At 59.8% G+C, this 17206-nt stretch overlaps 1 protein-coding gene across 1 annotated transcript; it reads left to right on the top strand.

Moving 5' to 3' along the window:
* The first annotated feature begins 5478 nt into the window (after positions 1-5478).
* CSK (C-terminal Src kinase) lies at positions 5479-16840 on the top strand. Its single transcript, XM_075505648.1, has 13 exons — positions 5479-5618; positions 11451-11529; positions 11918-12031; positions 12655-12767; positions 13469-13688; positions 14160-14253; positions 14330-14395; positions 14530-14629; positions 14776-14866; positions 15132-15205; positions 15318-15513; positions 15742-15828; positions 15942-16840. Exons 2-13 carry the CDS (start codon positions 11515-11517, stop codon positions 16122-16124), a joined length of 1353 nt encoding a protein of 450 aa, XP_075361763.1. The 5' UTR covers positions 5479-5618; positions 11451-11514; the 3' UTR covers positions 16125-16840.
* Positions 16841-17206: the final 366 nt, after the last annotated feature.

Consider the following 17206-nt stretch of genomic DNA (forward strand, 5'->3'; position numbering starts at 1 on the left):
GAAGAGGGAAGTTGCTCCAACACTTAACAACCCTCCTCGTTAAAAGCGCATCCTGTATTTCTAACTTCTTTCCTTTGGCTGTTTGTTTATTTTCCCGTGAAATCTGTTTCTGGGAATCATCTCCCCACGGGGATTAACTCTTGGGTGTCTCCCTTTTGCTGCTTGTCCCCAACACTGGTGACAGTCCCTGGACATCAAAAATATAATCTCTTGATGTCCTAGAGCTTAAAATAAAGCTCTGAATCACACCTTAAACTCTGTATTTCTGAGCCATGCGTGCTTTCTTTCTGCCAGGGGTTTTGGGGACACCTCCCTCTGAGCTGGTGGCAGCTGATCCTCTAAGTGTGGTGAGCTTTGCCCCAGCATCCCACTTGCCCTGCTGCACCGTCAGGCCTTGGGAGCTCCTTCCCATGGAGAAGGGAACCCCCAAACACCACCTTTCTCCTTGCAGCTCCACTTCTGGTACAAAGCTGGGCTCCCCTGTGCCTTGAACCCCAGGAGCAGCTGCTTCGCAGGATAATGGCTAGTTTCTGCCTTTTGGGGGAGAAAATCTCTGGTCAGCCTCCAAGACTGAAAATCTGCTGGGGTGCTGGAGCTGGTGGGACCTTCCTCTGGTGAAGTTTCCTTCTGCAGTGGGTTGGAGAAGATGCTGGTCCTCTGCTCAACCCAGGCTGGACCTGTGGATGGAGGAGAGCTCAAGATGACAGAGCTGACACGTTAAACCTGGTAAATGGCTCTGCCCCTATTTTGTGAGGGCTCCCAAATCACTATGAACTTTTCTTCCTCCTCCCACCCTTCACCTCCGTCTTCCCTCTGGAAATGAGACAGTGTTTGGGCTGATCAATTCTCCATCTCATTAGAGGTACAAGGTACCTGTTAATCAGAGAACATGAAAGCGGGTAAGGATGGAGTTTGTCCCCGGGTTAAGAAGGGAACAACGGAGATACAGAGATAACCGCTCCCTGCAAAGTGCTGCTGGAGAAAAGCTCCAAGATCCCAGGAATGACCTCAAACCTGGCTGTCCCCCGACCCTGGCATGGCCATGGCCATGGCCATGGTTTTCCAGGGGGGAAGGAAAAGAGGGGAGAGATGGGGAGCAGCCCCGGAGACACATCCCCACAGAGCCGGGGGCCACCAGGTCCCGCAAGCACTGGCAGCATGAGCCAAAAGCCAATGGGATTTCGGGTGCTCCTCAAACCCAGCCTTGGAAGCAGGATGCGGGCTGGACAGCTAGGATGCATCCAGGGCTGGCAGTCACCTGTATGTCCCCAAAGCTTGTGCTGGGTCTGCCGGCGGCAGGGTAGCACTGGCTACCACAGAGCAAGGGTGGATTTGGGGGTCACACAAGGCTCTCATCTCCCCCCATAGACCCCCCCACTATTTGGCCCCATAATAAGGGGTCCCAGTTGACTGCTCCGGTCTCATGCCCCTAAAATCAGCTCCCTGAACCCCCTCAGGGTGGGTAAAGCAGGGCTGGTGCTGACCCCCCCGGTGCCGGGGGGGGGGGGCGGACACAGGCAGAGCGGGGGGTCCAGCCTGACCCCACGCTGGAGATGAAAAGCCACCCACCAACAGGCAGTGTCCCCAGCCTGCTCCCCTTCTGCTTTAATTAAAACCATCTTGGAAACGAGGGCTCCCCGGGAGAGGCTTTGAAATGAGGCTGCCCTCTGCACCCAAGAGGATTTTCGGGGCTGGCACGGGAGGGAGAAGCCCCCCGAGAGCCAGGGCCAGCTGCCAGCACTGCGGGGGGGGGATCCTAATTCACTTTGGTGCTTCCGAAGCATTTTTGTTCCCTCTCGCTGGGGTTTGGGACGTGAACGCCCTCCCGTGGCATCTGTCACACCAGCTCCACAAGTGCCTTTCGCTGCTGAGCACAGAGGAGCGAGGGGATTTACCCCTGCTCGGAGTTTTTTGGGGGAGGCACATTTGGGGAGGGGGATCTATAGGGGACCAACCCCCCTGCAGAGCACCCCATGTCCCCCATCGCCCCTGTAGCTCTGGAAGCTGCAGAACCAGCCAAACCTGGTTCCCTTCAGGGTTTTTTCAGCTCGAAGGTGAATTCTCCAGGGTCGAATGAGCTGGGAGCCTTTACGCCAGCTTTCCTCTGATGTTCCCAGCCACTGCCTGCAGATTCTCCCCTGTCTAGTACATCCAAGGCAGCAACCCTCCCCTTTCCCTGCCCACCACTTCTCATCCAGCCTGCACTGCCTGAATCCCTTGGAGGCACCAAACCCGCTGCTCTACAGGGACTAAACCAGCCAGGGGATGCAGAGAAGAGGCAGATCAACAGGGCGGGTGATCGCCCATACTTTGCTCCCTTAAGCAAAGGAGTACTGCCTGGTCGGGATTTTACTCTCAGCTGCTCCTTGGCCACAACATGCTCTGTTGCATTTTTTTTTCCCCTTTCTATTATTTTCCCTTTTCCTGCTGATTCCCACCAGCTGAAGGGCCCCCTCTCCCGGTGCAAGGCCAGGCCATCCACGTCTCCTCCTGGCATGGCCAAATCCATCCTTTCCTTCCAGCCAGGGGATCACCCACCCTCAAGCCAAGACCCTTCCTGGGAAAAATCCCAGCCAGGACATTGCAGCAAGCTGTGCCCAGAGGATTCCCCTCCGGGTCTCTTGCATGGCCCAGCCTCGGCCATCACCTTCCAGCCGTCCCTGGGGATGCTGGTGGTCTTGGGGCTTCAGCGGTGGACCTTCAAAGGGGAAAAAAAAACACTGACAGCAGCTCTGAGCATTCATGGCTGTGCATTTGTTGGGGTATTGCCCTATTCCTGGGTCTGATGGACTGGGAAAACCTGGGACTGGGCACGATCCCCCACCAAGCTGGGTTCATGCCTGGTCTTTTCATCTGAGAGCTGAGACCCACCAGCCCTGTGCTGCTCCCCAGCCCCAGGGAGGGGGGACTCCCAGATCTGGCAGTGCAAGGAAGGGTCTTTCTGGACTTCTAGTTACTGTCACACAAAAAATCAGCTCAAAATTCCCACCTGCTGATGGAAACACCCGGAGGGAAAAGCCTGAGTCTCACCCCCTCTTCTCCTCAGTCTCTGGTCCCCGTGGCTGTGTCACCCCCGGGTGCAGCCCATGTGGGAGTCTGCACAGCAGTGGGGGAGACAGCCAGCAGGGCTGTGTTGAGGTCCCAGCAGGCAAGATCTGGCAGGGAGAGGGCAGGCAGGAGCAGGCAGCACTCTGGCCCTGAGCTGCAGGCAGCCTGGTGGGCTGCGTCTTTACCCAGCGAAGAGAACAGTGATGCTGGGTTTGGGTATGCTGGGTGTGCAACCAGGCGTCGGCATGTGCACGCACACACCGTGCACGCATGCTTGCACACCCATCTGTGCTTGTGAGCGTGCACAGGTGCGTTGATGCGTGTGCAAGCCCGGGTGGGTGCACTGATGCGTGTGTGGGTGGGTTTGGGCTTGCATCTGTGGGTGCATTTCTGGTGCAAACAGATGCATGAGCTGGTTTCATTTCCTCCCAGGACCGCTCTGCTGGGGAGCTGTGTGAGGATGAGCCCGTTCCCCACCTCCCCAATGCTGAATGAACCCGCCAGGCCCCTGGGGAAGCTTGGGGCTGCAAAGGCCCTGGGGTGCCTGACTCCAGCAGTGGGTCCCAGGCTCTTTCCCACACGCCATAAGAGCAAGGATGTGCTCCCTAAAAATAAGCCGGGCTTTGCAACCCACTCCGTTGGCCACTGGGATCTCCCTGGCTCTGCCCCCTGATTTTCCCCATCCTCTGTGGTTCCCTTGTGCCCCTCGCAAACATCTCCATCACCTCTCCCTGGTCCTCTCATCCCAGGGAGAGCATCCTCCCCTCCCAGCCATGCAGGGCTAGGACTCGGGCTTGGTTTTTGAGCTCTCAAAGTCCCTTATCTAGCAGGAGAGGGGCAGAGGTGGGTGGGAAGGGTTCCTGCCCCCCCTGCCCCCTGCCAACATCCTTGGGGGTATCACGCTCAATGCAGGGAAGTTGGCCGCAATCTCTTCCCATGCAATGACATTCTTCAGAGCCTCCCTGGGCCAGCAGAGCTGCTGATATCATTCCCCCCGGCCGGTTTTTGGTCACCCATGCCTCAGCTGGGGGATGCCAAAGCACTGGGAGAAGTGAGGGGTAGCTAAAAAGCGAAGGGAGGCTGGTGCCTGGGCTTCCTGCTTTGCTGTACATGGCTGCAGCAGCGCTGGGGCAGGAAGTGACAACCACCTCGGTGTCGGCGAGGCTTTTCGGCATTCCAGTGGCCCACGGCGAGCGTGGCCTCTCAGCAGGAAGGGGGGGAGGTCTCTGGTCCCTGCCGGACCTGCTGCCAGGCCAGCGCTGCCCTGCCCCTGCATTCATGAGCCTGCGCCCTTCCCCGGGGGATGGATGCGCTGGGGACTGAGCCGATACCTGACCATCCCAAGGGACCGGCATGGTGGGGCATAAGGAAACGTGCCAGGACGCCCAGATCCTGTTTCCTCTCTCCCATCCCTCTTTCCATTCTGTTCACTTGCGGGAACAGACCCCAACACCAAAGGAACATTTGCAGGCAGGCAGCAGAGCCCTGGGCCCGGGCAGCCGCCTGCAGCGGGGTGCTGCCATCCCTCCAACACCCTGCGGTCTCCGAAGATGCTGAGGTGCTGCAGCCAGCCAGGGAGGGAAATGGCGGAGAGGTGCCCAACCCACGGCTACCCCTGCTCTCTGTCCACCTTGCTGCAGCCAGGCTCCACCACCCTCACCCCTTATCATCATCATCATCACCATCACCATCACCATCATCATCATCATCATTATATTCTTCTTCTTCTTGTTATTACAGAATCATGGAATCATAGAATGGCTTGGGTTGGAAGAGACCTTAAAGATCATCCAGATGTTACGCTATGTTATGTTTTATTATTATTTTGTCATTACTTTGATATTTTAGCGTTTTATTGCTTTTATCATTTATTGTTATTACTATTGTTTCATTAGTAATTTAGTATCATTTTAGCACCACTTTAGTACTATTTTGTGCCCATGCGAGCACCCACGGAGGAGGCACCCCCGGCCCACGCAGGAACCCGGGGCCGGGGGAGCGGGCGGGCAGCACGGCTGGGTGCCGGTGCGGGTGCGGGTGCGGGTGCGGGTGCGGGTGCCGGGTGCGGGTGCCGGGTGCGGACGCCGGCGGCGGTCCCGTCGCCGGTGCCGGTGCCGGTGCCGGTGGATGCGGGTGCCGGTGGCGGTGGCGGCGGCGGCGCGGCGGCCCCCGGCAGGTGGCGGCCCCGCGCCGCGCCGTGCCCCGCCGTGCCGAGCCGAGCCGTGCCGGCGCAGGCGCGCTGCTCGGGGCGCTCCGATTCCGGGCGCCGCTTCCTTCCAGCAGGCCCCGCCGCCCCGGGCGGACCCCGCGCCCCTCGCCCGGCCCGAGGCGGGCGGCGGACGCGCCGCGCCCCCCCTTACACCCCGCCGCCCCCGAAGCCCGCCGCCCCGGCTCCCCGCCGCCCCGAGCTCGGCCCCGCCGGGCGGCGGCGGCGGCTGCTCCGGCGGCTCCGGCTTCCTCCGCCCCTTCCGCCCCCCCGCGCCCCCCCGCCGGCCCAGCCGAGCCCGGAGGCCCCCGGCAGCGCCGCATGGAGCAGCCGGCGGCGGGCTGAGCCCCCTGCCCGGAGGGAGGTGAGTGCCGCTCCCCGCACCCGCGCCGTGCCGGAGACCCCCGCTGCCCCGGGAGGCGGCGGGGGGCGGGGAGACATCGGGGGGTGGTCGCCCACCCCCCCCACCCCGCATCCCCCCCGTGCTTGGGGGGCGCGCCCCCTCCGCGCCCCCCCCCCCCCCGCCGCGGGGGGAGCGGGGCCGGGGGCCGGGAGCGCGGCGGCGGCGGAGCCCAGACAATGGGGCCTGCGGGGCGGGCGGGGGCCGGGGGATGCGGGGGGACGCGGGGGGGATGCGGGGCGTGCAGCCGCCTCCATGCCGCTCGACCCGGCGGGTGACCCCGTCACGGGCCGCTGCTGCTGCTCCCGCGCAGCGACTGTCCCCAGGGACCCCATCGTCCCCCATCGGCCGGGGGCCGCATCCTTCCAGCTCCAGCCGCGGAGAGAGCGACGGACCCCAGCAGCATCCCCGTCTCCTGGGGGGCTGTCGCCTCACCCCCAAGCCCGCTGCCCGGCAAGGGGGCTGCCGCAGCTTCCTCCCGCTCCATCCCCATCCTGTACAAAGGCCGGGGCCGTTTTGGTACTGTGAGGCCGAGCCCCGCGCTGCTGGCGGGGTTTTTGAGAGCGGTTGGGGCGGAAGGAGGGAGCTCGGTCCAGGCGTCAAAAGGGGCTGGCAGCGATTTTTTTTTTTTTTTTTCTGGTCAATAAGGCGGTGACGGGTTATTTATAGCCACGGCTGTTGCTTGTAGGTTTATCGAGAGTGAAAGGGGCCGTGCCATCGTGCGGAAAAAAAAGTAAAAATAAATTAAAATCGAAGGTGCGAGGGCTGGGGAGCAGGAGGAGGGGGATGGCTGCCTTCCTCCCAGGACGGAGGCTATCTCACCCACCACGCTCCCGTGGGGTTTGTTCCCGCTGGACCCACGCAGGAGCCCGTCCTGATCCTGGCAAGGCGGCGAGCGGACGGAGAGATCCGTGGAAGCGCGGCAGAAGGACGCGGGAGGTTTCGGGAGTAGTCCCGGCAGGTCCCCATCCTCCCATCCCTCGTTGAGCGCTGGCAGGATGGTGGTGATGAAGCAAAGCCTCGTGGTGGGGAGCAGCACCGGGATAAGCCCCCCAAGATGTCGACCCTGTGAACCCAGGGAGTTTGGGGTGCGCTTCGTCCTGTGACCGCTGCCTCCCCCCATCTTTTCAGTTTTGGGTGGGTGTTTGCAAAAAAACCTTTCAACCGCATCCCGGCGTTCCCCAAGCCCGTACTGGGGCGGCTTCACTGGCAGCCGCTCCTCTCTGCGCCACGTGCCCATCCCCGGGGACGCCCTGACACCCTCCGGGACCTGCGAAGGGGATGCTGGGGCCATTTGTGGGGTAACGAGGAGGGAAAATCACCCTGATGAGGTTTTTTGTAGGAAAGAGGACCAGGAAAACCCCTCCACGATGGGGAGGCCAGGAGCATCTCTCTAGGCCTCCACCTGCCTCTGACTGTCCCCCAGGCGCCTTCTGTGGTCTGAACAGCAACATCTTCTCTTCTTCTTTTTAAAAGAAGAAAAAAAAAACAACTCAAAAAAAAAGAAAGGAAGACCCCCTCTTTCCCCCGGCGGGGCACGCAGTCAAGGCTGGGTCGGGGAAGCAGCAGCAAAACCCTCCCTGCGAGCACAGCCAGCTCGCTGATGAGATAAAGGAGGAACGTTTTTCTTTCGATTATAGTAATCGTAGGTGTTACTTGTAATAACAGGTGATAAGATCTTTTGGAGAGAGTGAGGATGTTGTCTGGTTTTGGGTTAATTTTTTTTTTGAAGTTTAAAGAAACTCGGGTTGTTGAGCGTTGGGAGATGTTTTGGCAAGGGTGAGATGGATGAGCGGAGCGGGGTGGACGCAGATGGTGCCTGCATGCCTATTTCCGATGGGAATGAAGCTTTCCTACCGTCTACAACTAAACTTTATTTAAAATAGAGTCGTCCCTAGCTGGTGCTGGGCAAGGTCTGCTCCCTATTTCCCTCCGGCTAATTGGGTTTGAAATGGAAATGCGGCATCTTTCCCCCAACCCATCCCATGGTGCCAGTGGTCTGGGGGTCCCAAATTCCCCCTGGGCACTGGTCCCAGCCTGCCTGTGGGTCTGGCACAGCACGATTTTGGCAGGAGAAGGAAATGCTGGTGATTAACGAGAGGAAAGGTTTCCCCCGACTCGTTTCCCTGGTGCCCTTTGGATTATCAGGGTGGCAAAGGTATCTGCCATACCTGCCCTGCCTGCCTTCCCTGGCTCTTGGACACTGAGCCAGGCTTCCCAGAGGGAAATCCAGGAGCAGGGCTGGGAGGGAGGTGGTGGGGACCAGCAAGTACCCTGACCTTTCTTGGGGTGCAGCATCGGGCTGAGGTTCTTCACCAGGGTGCCTGGGCAGAGTGGCTCGAAGGATGCTCAGGCGGAGGACGGGGAAGAAATGGAGGCGGTTTTCAGCAGAGAAAAGGCTGGTGGGTTCCTCTGCACGCCCCGGCTACTTTTCTGAGCACCCCTTTGGGGATGGGGAGTTTCCAGGGGGAGCGAAACCCTCGCCCGGCAGGGCTGAAAATAGCCAAACCTGGCACTCGGCTCCACCAAGTTGGTTGGGCTGCTCCCTGGCTATTTTTGTAGTTGTTATTTATTTTTTTCAAGCTGACTTCTGCTGCTACGCATCCTCCTTGGGGAAGCACCTCTGCTTTAGGAGAGAAGGGGCGATGCCTGTGTTTTCCCGGAGCTCTCCAGCGGGGAAGGCAGGGGATGCTGCCTTTAGGCTCTGGATCCACGCCGGCATCACCACATCCTTCTCCCAACCTGGCATCCCATAGGGATGAGCCCGGACGGCGGAAGCGAACGCGGGCACGAGGTTGGGGCCAGCCTGGGTGACGGCGGGTGACGCGCTCGGCAGGAACCGCTGGCTGTCACATGAGGCCACCGCAGGCAGCGGTGCCTTCGGGGGGCCGGTTGGCAGCGGCCCCGGAGCTCAGTGCCCTTGGGGGCGTGTGGTTTCCTCCTCTTCGGAAAGCCTCGGCTTTGAGGCAAAAATTAGGTAACGATTAAAAAAAAAGTCAGGCTGCTGCTTAAAAGTCACCCTGAGGAGGAAGAAGGTCTGTGCCAAAATATAGAAAGGGGCATCAGAGGCTCTGTAAAGGGCAGTTCCCGGTGCCGTTAACCGCCTACCCTGTAAAACTGATAAGCAAATTTCTTGCGCTATATTTATAACAATGCCACTGTCTGATGCCATGAATATCCACGGTCCGGGAAGGTAAAAATGCTGGGACTGGCTGGAGCATGTTCCTCTTGGCGGGGTTTGCTGGGACAGTTTCCTCTTTAAAAGAGAAAAAAAATACTCTTTATAAAGGCTCAAAAGCCCAAAGGCAGGCTATAAATTTTGTGTCCTCTCTGCATTTATAAAATATAAATGCTGGTGACATTCGTGAGCTGAAAGCCCAAACAACTGGCCTTCGGGACTGGAAAGATCCGGCTCTCACGCGGGGTGGAAAATGGCTTTTCCAACCTGCAGAAGGGCTGCGGTCCAGGGATGGACCCTCGGGCATCCCTTCCAGGTGATGCTACCTGACATCCCGACCCGGCTCCGGTGGGCAAAGCTCAGCCAGGATTTTCCAACTGGGGTCACGTCTCGGATGAAACCTCCATCCTGCTGCTTTTTCTTCTTTGGTTACTCTAAAATAGTGGTGTCGGAGCGCCTGGATGGTGGGAAGCGCTGACTCAGCGCTTTGGGGATGAGCAGCTGCTTGAGCAACACCCAGGGCTGGCTCCTGCTCGGCGTCCCCACCGGGTGCCGGATGGGGAACAGGGCCGAAAACCCCGGCAGTGGGAAATTGTCTCTGCAGGGACACAGGGGAACTTTCTCTTAAACGAGCTCCTTCCAGAGTTTAGCTGAATCCCTCTAGGGACTGATGGAGGGCTGTAGTTTATTCCCTATTTTTCTTGGGCTGCATTTCAGACTGGCAGTATCCAGACCCTTTGCTGAAATTTTTACTCCACGTTGGGTATAAATTCAGGATTTAAGCAAAAATCAGCTTGAAAACAAAGAGAGTATGAGCCGGGGACGTTTCGGGGGTCCGCGTTCCCAGCTGATGCTCTCCGGTCCGGCATCATCCAGCACTGCCCTCCCTTGGGTCCTGGCCACCTCCGTGCAGTGTCCCCAGGCTCACGGTTGCCATCAAGTTGGGTTTGGGTGCCGTCTCGAGAGGCATTTCTTCATCAACAGCTCCGGGGCTGGCTGGGAATAAAACTGACTCGACGCACAGGGCCCAGATGCTGCGGTGATGGGCTTCACTGAAAACCCCAGTGCTCAGCCTCGAGTCCCCAAACTGTGTCCTTAGGGTGAGCGTCTGAGCCTCAGTTTCTCCTCTCTTATGCCAAAAATAAAGTGACTTGTGTCATGTCCCTGCTCTGGGGCAAGGTGAGGGAGGCGGTGGCAGTGTGACGCCTTTTCCGGAGGGGTCCGGGCACGGCTGCAGTGGAAACGGGGCTGCGTTTGCACTCGCTCTCTTCCTCCCCGTGGTTCTGCCCCTTATCTTCTTCCTCCTCCCGTCTCTGCCGGCCTTGCCCCTTGTTTCAGTTCCTCCTTCCCAACAGCTTGGGAGCTCAAAACATTTTGAGCTGCTGACAGCAGGGCTGGGAGCAGTGGCCGCCAATGGCCCCAAATTGATACGATGAATTAATAAATACCTGGGTGGTTTTTGGGGTGTGCAGGCAGGGGTGCCCTGCCTGCATCCCATGCATCCCGCCCCGTGCCCCCAGCCCGGCATGACCCCAGCGCCCCGGCCCAAGAAAGCCGGGTTTGATGCTGGGGCCGGTGACTTCATCTCTTCCCGGGGGTCAAAGCGGCAAGAATAAAGCCGGGTTTGTTCCCCTCCCACGCGCCAGGGCAGGATGCGACCCAGCCTGGGGCCTCGGGGCGCTGCCGGGGGGAGCACGGCACCCCGGGTCGGTGCATCCCCCTGGGATTTAGGAGCTGGCGGGAGCTCCTGTGTCCCGGAGTGCCAATGGGTTTTATCCTGCAGGAAATAGCTTTATTTTATTTCTTTTGGATCCTGAGCCTGGGAAGCTCCCAGGGCTGGATGTTTCCCCACGTGGGTCACCAGGCGCCATGGGAGAGCGGGGCTGTGGCTGCACAGCCCCCGGTGCTGCCAGGGAAGGGACTGAGATGCTTGCCGAGGTGTGAGCCTGGGGCTTGGGGGAGCTACTTCTTGCTGTCTGGATCCCCCGCCGCCCCGTGCCTCAGTTTCCCCCTTGGTGCTGCAGGGACCATGAACCGCCTTGCTGGCAGCCCCCCGTAGCTGGGTGGAGGAGGCTTTGCAGGGTGAGGCTGGGGGGATTTTGCAAGGCAGAGGCAGTCGTACACGTGCGAGTTGGAGGGTTTGAAGCTTCTCTCTCACTGCTGGTTCCCAGCCGGCCGCCATGGTGCAGTAACTGCCCCGGGCTGGAGAATGGGCTCCAGCTGCTCCTGGAGTTTGTCTCTGCTCTGTTCCCATCCTTGGGCATCTCTGTCCCTCTGTATGGTACCATATTTCTCCTCGCTCTGTTGATGCAGATGCTGTGGTGGCCACGCAGCAGTATCCGTGCAAATACCTTATAATCCAGGCGAGTAGCTCCACACTGGTCCGGTCCCCAGCTGCAGCGGGGCTGAGCGGACTCGGAGCTCCTGCATATGGGTTTTCACATCAGTTTGGGAACGTTTTGGAAGCAGTGCCTCGGACAGGACCTGTTCCTCTTGGCAGTAGAAGAGATGCTCGCATGGCCCAGGGAGCATCCTCTGCGGGGGGCTGCTCCCTGTGCATCGTCCTTACACAGCCCTCCCCACCATGCCCGGTTCTCAGTTGTCCTTTCCCGCTGCAGGTCTCATGGTACCAAGTGACGTGTCCCCCCTGTGAGATTTGTGCCCCCCCAACCTCCGGAGAAGATGTCAGGGATGCAGGTAAGTGCCGGGCGGAGAGGAGAGGCAGGGATGGAGCAGGCTCTCCGGCCTCTCCATCTTCTTCAGAGATGGCTCCAGGGCTGAGGAGGGACATGGGGACACTTGTCCCCATCCCCCCACGCCCCTGCAGAAGCCTGGTACCACGGGGACCTGTTGTTTTGTGTGTCATCCCCCCTCTCCCACCATCCCAGCTGAAAAACACCGTCTGAGCTCCCAGGGCTGCCCAAAATCCCCCAACTGCTTCTGGTTTAAGTGAAACTGTTTGGGTTTGCATCAGAGGGACAGGAGCCCCGCATGCCCGTAGGGGGGATCCCTGGGGACCGGGGGGTGCCGGGGGTGGGAGACATGCCCAGCCAGGCTCTGACACCGTTCCCCTCTCCCCGGCCAGGCCGTTTGGCCGTCCGGTACAGAATGTATCGCCAAATACAATTTCCATGGTACCGCCGAGCAGGACCTGCCCTTCAGCAAAGGAGACGTCCTTACCATTGTCGCTGTCACCAAGGTAAGGCCGTCGCCTCCCCATGGACCCCCCTGGGCTGCTGCTGCCCCCGTGCCTGGGTTTCCACGGGATGCCGGGAGCATCCCTGCATCCAGCGACACGGCGTTTGCCATGCCAGTGGGATCCTCTGGTCCCATTGGAAGTCCCACAGAGCCAGCAGGGCAGGAATCAGGCCACACAGTCGGTTAATTAATTCATGGCCTCGTTAGTTAAGGTTTCTCCAAAATGTAAGCCTCTCAAGTGCCTCCTGGGAGGTGGAGGAGGGAGGGGAGAGGCTCGCAATCGGGGAGCAGTGCTGTGCTTGGCGCAGGGGGAGAAAAAGAGAGAGGCCGTGGGTCGGGGGGCTCCGGGATGCCCAGCTGCCTGGGAAGGGGATCGCAGTGACCTCCGCGGGGCCACCAGCATTGGGTTTGTTGGCCCCAGCACCGACCCTGACCTTTGTGGCTGTCCCCTGCCCACCCCATCCTGCCCGCAGCCAGGCAGGGTGTGCCGGGGTGCTTGGGGCCACGCAGGCAGCTGGCTGGGAACGGAGGGGCAGCACTGACACCCTCGTGGGCTTCTTTGGTGGGATGCTGCCATCTTCGGGGGCCGCAGGCTCATCTTGACATCTCTGCTGTCCCCCGCAGGATCCCAATTGGTACAAGGCGAAGAATAAGGTGGGCCGGGAGGGCATCATCCCCGCTAACTATGTGCAGAAGCGGGAAGGAGTGAAAGCTGGGATCAAGCTCAGCCTCATGCCGTGAGTATCTGCTGGGTCTCTGTCAAGGTGAATTTGGGGGGAGCTGGCTTGGTCTGGAGCATCCCCACTGTGTCAGACCAAAGACCCCGTTGACCCCGTGTCCCAACAGAAGCAACATCCCTTGCAGGGCTTAGCGGGGTTGAAAGACAGAAGGGGCAGGGGCTTAGGCTTTCCCAGCAGCATTGATTTGGGACCTGCTGCTGCTGGGGAAAGCTCTGAGCGCCTTTGGAGCTGCCTGCAGAGCCAGGAAGATGATGGACGGTTGGATTGCATTTCAAAATGGGTCTTTTACCCAAAGTTGTTGTTATAAAGGCTGCTGGGAGAAAGAAGGGCGGTTGGAACGGCGTCTGTACGGGAGGAATAGGACATAGGCAGGCAGATAGATGGACAGATGGATGGATAGATGGTTTTGATGTCCCTGCTGCATCCCAGAGCCACCAGTGACCCCCAGTTGAGGAGCCAGTGGGGAGGAAGCCCCCAGGGGTGTGCAGAGGGGCTGAGTCCTGGGTTGGGAGCAGGATGCCCTGGAAGGAGCTGTGTCGTGGGGTTGATGGGGGCAACAAGGAGGAGAACGGGCAAGCTGGCCCTGTGCAGGCAGGGATGAAGGCTGCTCCGTGCTCCCATCCCCCCCAAACACAGCCCCACGGGTGTCCGGCCAGCGCATCCCCAGTCCTTGACCTGCCCTATGTGCCCTGTTGCAGGTGGTTTCACGGGAAGATCACGCGGGAGCAGGCAGAGCGGCTGCTGTACCCACCCGAGACGGGGCTTTTCCTGGTGCGGGAGAGCACCAACTACCCCGGGGACTACACCCTATGCGTCAGCTGCGAGGGGAAGGTGGAGCACTACCGCATCATTTACTCCTCCAGCAAGCTGAGCATCGACGAGGAGGTCTACTTCGAAAACCTCATGCAGCTGGTGGAGGTGAGTTCTCACCTGCCGACGACAGGAGCTGCCGCCACTCCTGTCCCCAGCCTGGGGACCATAGGTTTGAGGTTGGAGGGGGACATAGGGGTCAGAGCTTGTGGGGCTGTAGGTCTGGAGCCCAGGAGATGGTGGGACCTTCTCTTCTGGCCCCATGGGTTAGGGCTGCTGGGGACAGACCCCTGGGGCAAGGTGGGGGACGGGGCAGAATGGAGGGAGCGGCTGGATGGGCAAGGCAGGATGTGCCCGCGACAGAAGGACCGGGAGGGACAGGGACCGCCCTCCCCCCCCCCCCCCCCCCCCCCCCCCGAGCCCCTGCCGGTCCCATCCGTGGCTTCGTGCTGCCACCTGGTGGGATCCCAGAGCCCGGCATCGCCTTGGCCGGGACCCCCACCCCAGAGTGTCACCCACGCACCACCGCCTGTCACCCGTGGCCGTGGCAGACCTGCCTCTCACCTGTGTCTCCCCCAGCATTACACCACGGACGCGGACGGGCTCTGCACCCGCCTCATCAAACCGAAGGTCATGGAGGGGACGGTGGCAGCGCAGGACGAGTTCTCCCGCAGTGAGTGGCCGTGCCCCTTCCCCAGCTCCTGGGGACCCCCCCAGCACCCCCTCACTCTCCCTTCTCCCCCGCGCAGGCGGCTGGGCCCTCAACATGAAGGACCTCAAGTTGCTGCAGATCATTGGCAAAGGGGAATTTGGAGGTAAGCCCCGTGTCCCCAGTGCCGCGGTGGCCCTAAGAGGGGGGCTCCTCTGCAGCCCCCCCAAGGTGACGGTGGGGCCCGGGAGGCTGGAATGCTCCCCAGTGCCTCCAGTGCCCATCTTTCCTGGCCCGCAGACGTGATGCTGGGGGATTACCGGGGGAACAAAGTTGCCGTGAAGTGCATTAAAAATGATGCCACAGCGCAAGCCTTTCTGGCGGAGGCGTCCGTGATGACGTGAGTGTTACTGGGGGGGACGACACAAGGGAGGGGGCACCTCTGTCCGTACAAGCAGAGGCGGGTGGTCCCCGATGCCCTGCAGGGACTGTGGGAGCCTCCCCTTCTCCCCAAAACCCTGCCCTGAGCCCTCCTGCGCCGCGCAGGCAGCTCCGACACAGCAACCTGGTGCAGCTCCTGGGCGTGATCGTGGAGGAGAAGAGTGGCCTTTACATCGTCACTGAATACATGGCCAAGGTGAGACCCCCACCCTGGGCACCTTCCCTCCCACTCTGCCCCTTTTGCCCCCCCCAGCACCCCCGCAGGGTCCCAGGGCTTCACCCTGGTAGACCCAGCTGGGTCATCCCGGCTTGGGTGACATCTCCCTGGGGCCACCGTGGTGTTTGGGGGTGGCATCCCTGGCTTCGAGGGAGGGACATCATCCCCGGATCCTGCCCCACGTGGGAGGGGGTGGTGGGTGGGATGCTGACCCTGGTGGTACCATCTGTCTCCTTCCCTCCAGGGCAGCCTAGTAGACTACCTGCGGTCACGCGGGCGGTCGGTCCTCGGTGCAGACTGCCTACTGAAGTTCTCCTTGTAAGTATGACAGCAAGACACCAAGGGTTGGCTGTGCCCACCACCCTGACCTGCACCCACCAACGTTTTGGGGCCACCTTGCTAACGCCCTTCTCTCTCCCACCCCAACCAGAGATGTCTGTGAAGCCATGGAGTACCTGGAAGCCAACAACTTTGTCCATCGGGACCTGGCAGCGAGGAACGTCCTGGTCTCGGAGGACAACATTGCGAAGGTCAGTGATTTTGGGCTGACCAAGGAAGCCTCCTCCACGCAGGACACAGGGAAGCTGCCGGTGAAGTGGACGGCGCCAGAAGCACTTAGAGAAAAGGTAGGTGAGCGGAGACGGGGTCCTGGGCTGCGGGGACGTGTTGGAGGCTGGAGGAAGAGGGCACATCCCGGGCTGTCCCAAATTTTCCACGCAGAGATGGTGTTTGAGCCCCAGTTCCCACTGTCTGACCCCCAAAAAATAGCTGCCCTGAGGGTGGGGAAGATCTGTTGCCCCCCATCCCTGCCTGAGGCCGCTCACGGGGCCTCTCTTTTTTCCCCCTGCCCCCAGAAATTCTCCACCAAGTCAGATGTGTGGAGCTTCGGGATCCTCCTCTGGGAAATCTACTCCTTCGGGCGAGTGCCTTATCCGAGAATCGTAAGTGAGGACCATCCCCCTCCCCTCAGGGCTGGTTTTGGGGGGGGCTGAGTCCCCGTTTGGGGGGGGAACCGCACACCCCTGCATCCTGAAACCATCCCCTGTACCCCCAGCCCCTGAAGGACGTGGTACCCCGCGTGGAGAAGGGCTATAAGATGGATGCTCCCGACGGCTGTCCTGCCGTCGTCTACGAGGTGATGAAGAAGTGCTGGACCCTGGACCCCGGCCACCGGCCGTCCTTCCACCAGCTCCGTGAACAGCTAGTGCATATCAAAGAGAAGGAGCTCTACCTGTGAGGGGGGGCTCACCCACCCCGGCAGCCGGAGAGGACCCACGCTGGGGGGGGAGACCGGAGTGTGGGCAGCCCCCCTGCCTGGCCCCGGCACCAGGAGCGGCTGGAAGGGAACCCCGGGGGTGTTCCCCCCCCCAATTCTTCCGGTTGCTTCCAAACTTCCAAATCAGTCTTTTTTTTTTTTTTTTGGTCAGGTTTTGGGGTTTTTTTGGTCTCCCAGGCTCTTTTTTTTTTTTTTGGATTTTTGGGTGTTTTTTTTTGTTTTCTCAGTTTTGGGGGGTTTTTGTTGTTTTTTGGTTGGTTTTTTATTATTTCAAGCAGGGCCCAGCTGAGCACTGGGCATTTTACTAAAGTACGAATCTTATTTTTTAATGTAATTAAAAGAAGAAAAAAAAAAAAAAAAGAGATAAGAAGGTTAATAAAAGAAGAATAATAATAAAATAAATAAGCCAATGAAACGGACACACGAAAAGGAAACCCCAACGACAGAAGTGATGGTTAAAGGGGAGACGCTGGACTCGCCGCCCGGTCGGGAGAGCGCGGCCGCGTCCCCGCGAGACGCTTTTTTTTGGGTTGTTTTGCTTTAAACTCGTTGCAATGTTTGCATGCTGTCTCCAGAGGCCTTTTTTTCCAGTCCTGTCCAGTGCTTTATTCTCATGTAATGCTACCGACTGTGAGATAAAAACGGTAATAAAAAAACCATTCCATACGGACGCGGCACATCCCGCCTCGCCACCCCTCTGTCTCTCGCTGTGCTCCCATGGGATGAAGCCCTGTGGGGAGACACAGCACCCTGGGGGTCCTGGGATCCCCTGACAGGTTACAAGGTGGGGACAGTCCCCCCATCTCTGCCTAGAGTCCCCACGTAGCTGGGATGAGCAGCCTGGGCATCACTTGGCTCCATCCCACGCATGAGAACTAGCGAGGCTGTGACAGTGATGAAGCTGCCAAGTGATGGCAAAGCTCCCCTTTAAGCCAGGCTTTATCTTCCACCCTTGGAGATGCTCGGACCAGCTGGGGGAAGATGTGAGGATGCATTTTGGGGCTGATGCCTGGACCTGGTGGACCGTGTTCTGGCTAAAGACA

The sequence above is a fragment of the Mycteria americana genome, chromosome 6 (genome assembly GCF_035582795.1).
Source record: "Mycteria americana isolate JAX WOST 10 ecotype Jacksonville Zoo and Gardens chromosome 6, USCA_MyAme_1.0, whole genome shotgun sequence".
In the NCBI taxonomy this organism is placed as follows: Eukaryota; Metazoa; Chordata; class Aves; order Ciconiiformes; family Ciconiidae; genus Mycteria; species Mycteria americana.

Coding starts and splice junctions, on each gene's coding strand:
- CSK (XM_075505648.1), top strand. Junction 14,630..14,775: donor GCGGAGGCGTCCGTGATGAC/GTGAGTGTTACT, acceptor TGCGCCGCGCAG/GCAGCTCCGACACAGCAACC. Junction 15,514..15,741: donor CAGAAGCACTTAGAGAAAAG/GTAGGTGAGCGG, acceptor CCCTGCCCCCAG/AAATTCTCCACCAAGTCAGA.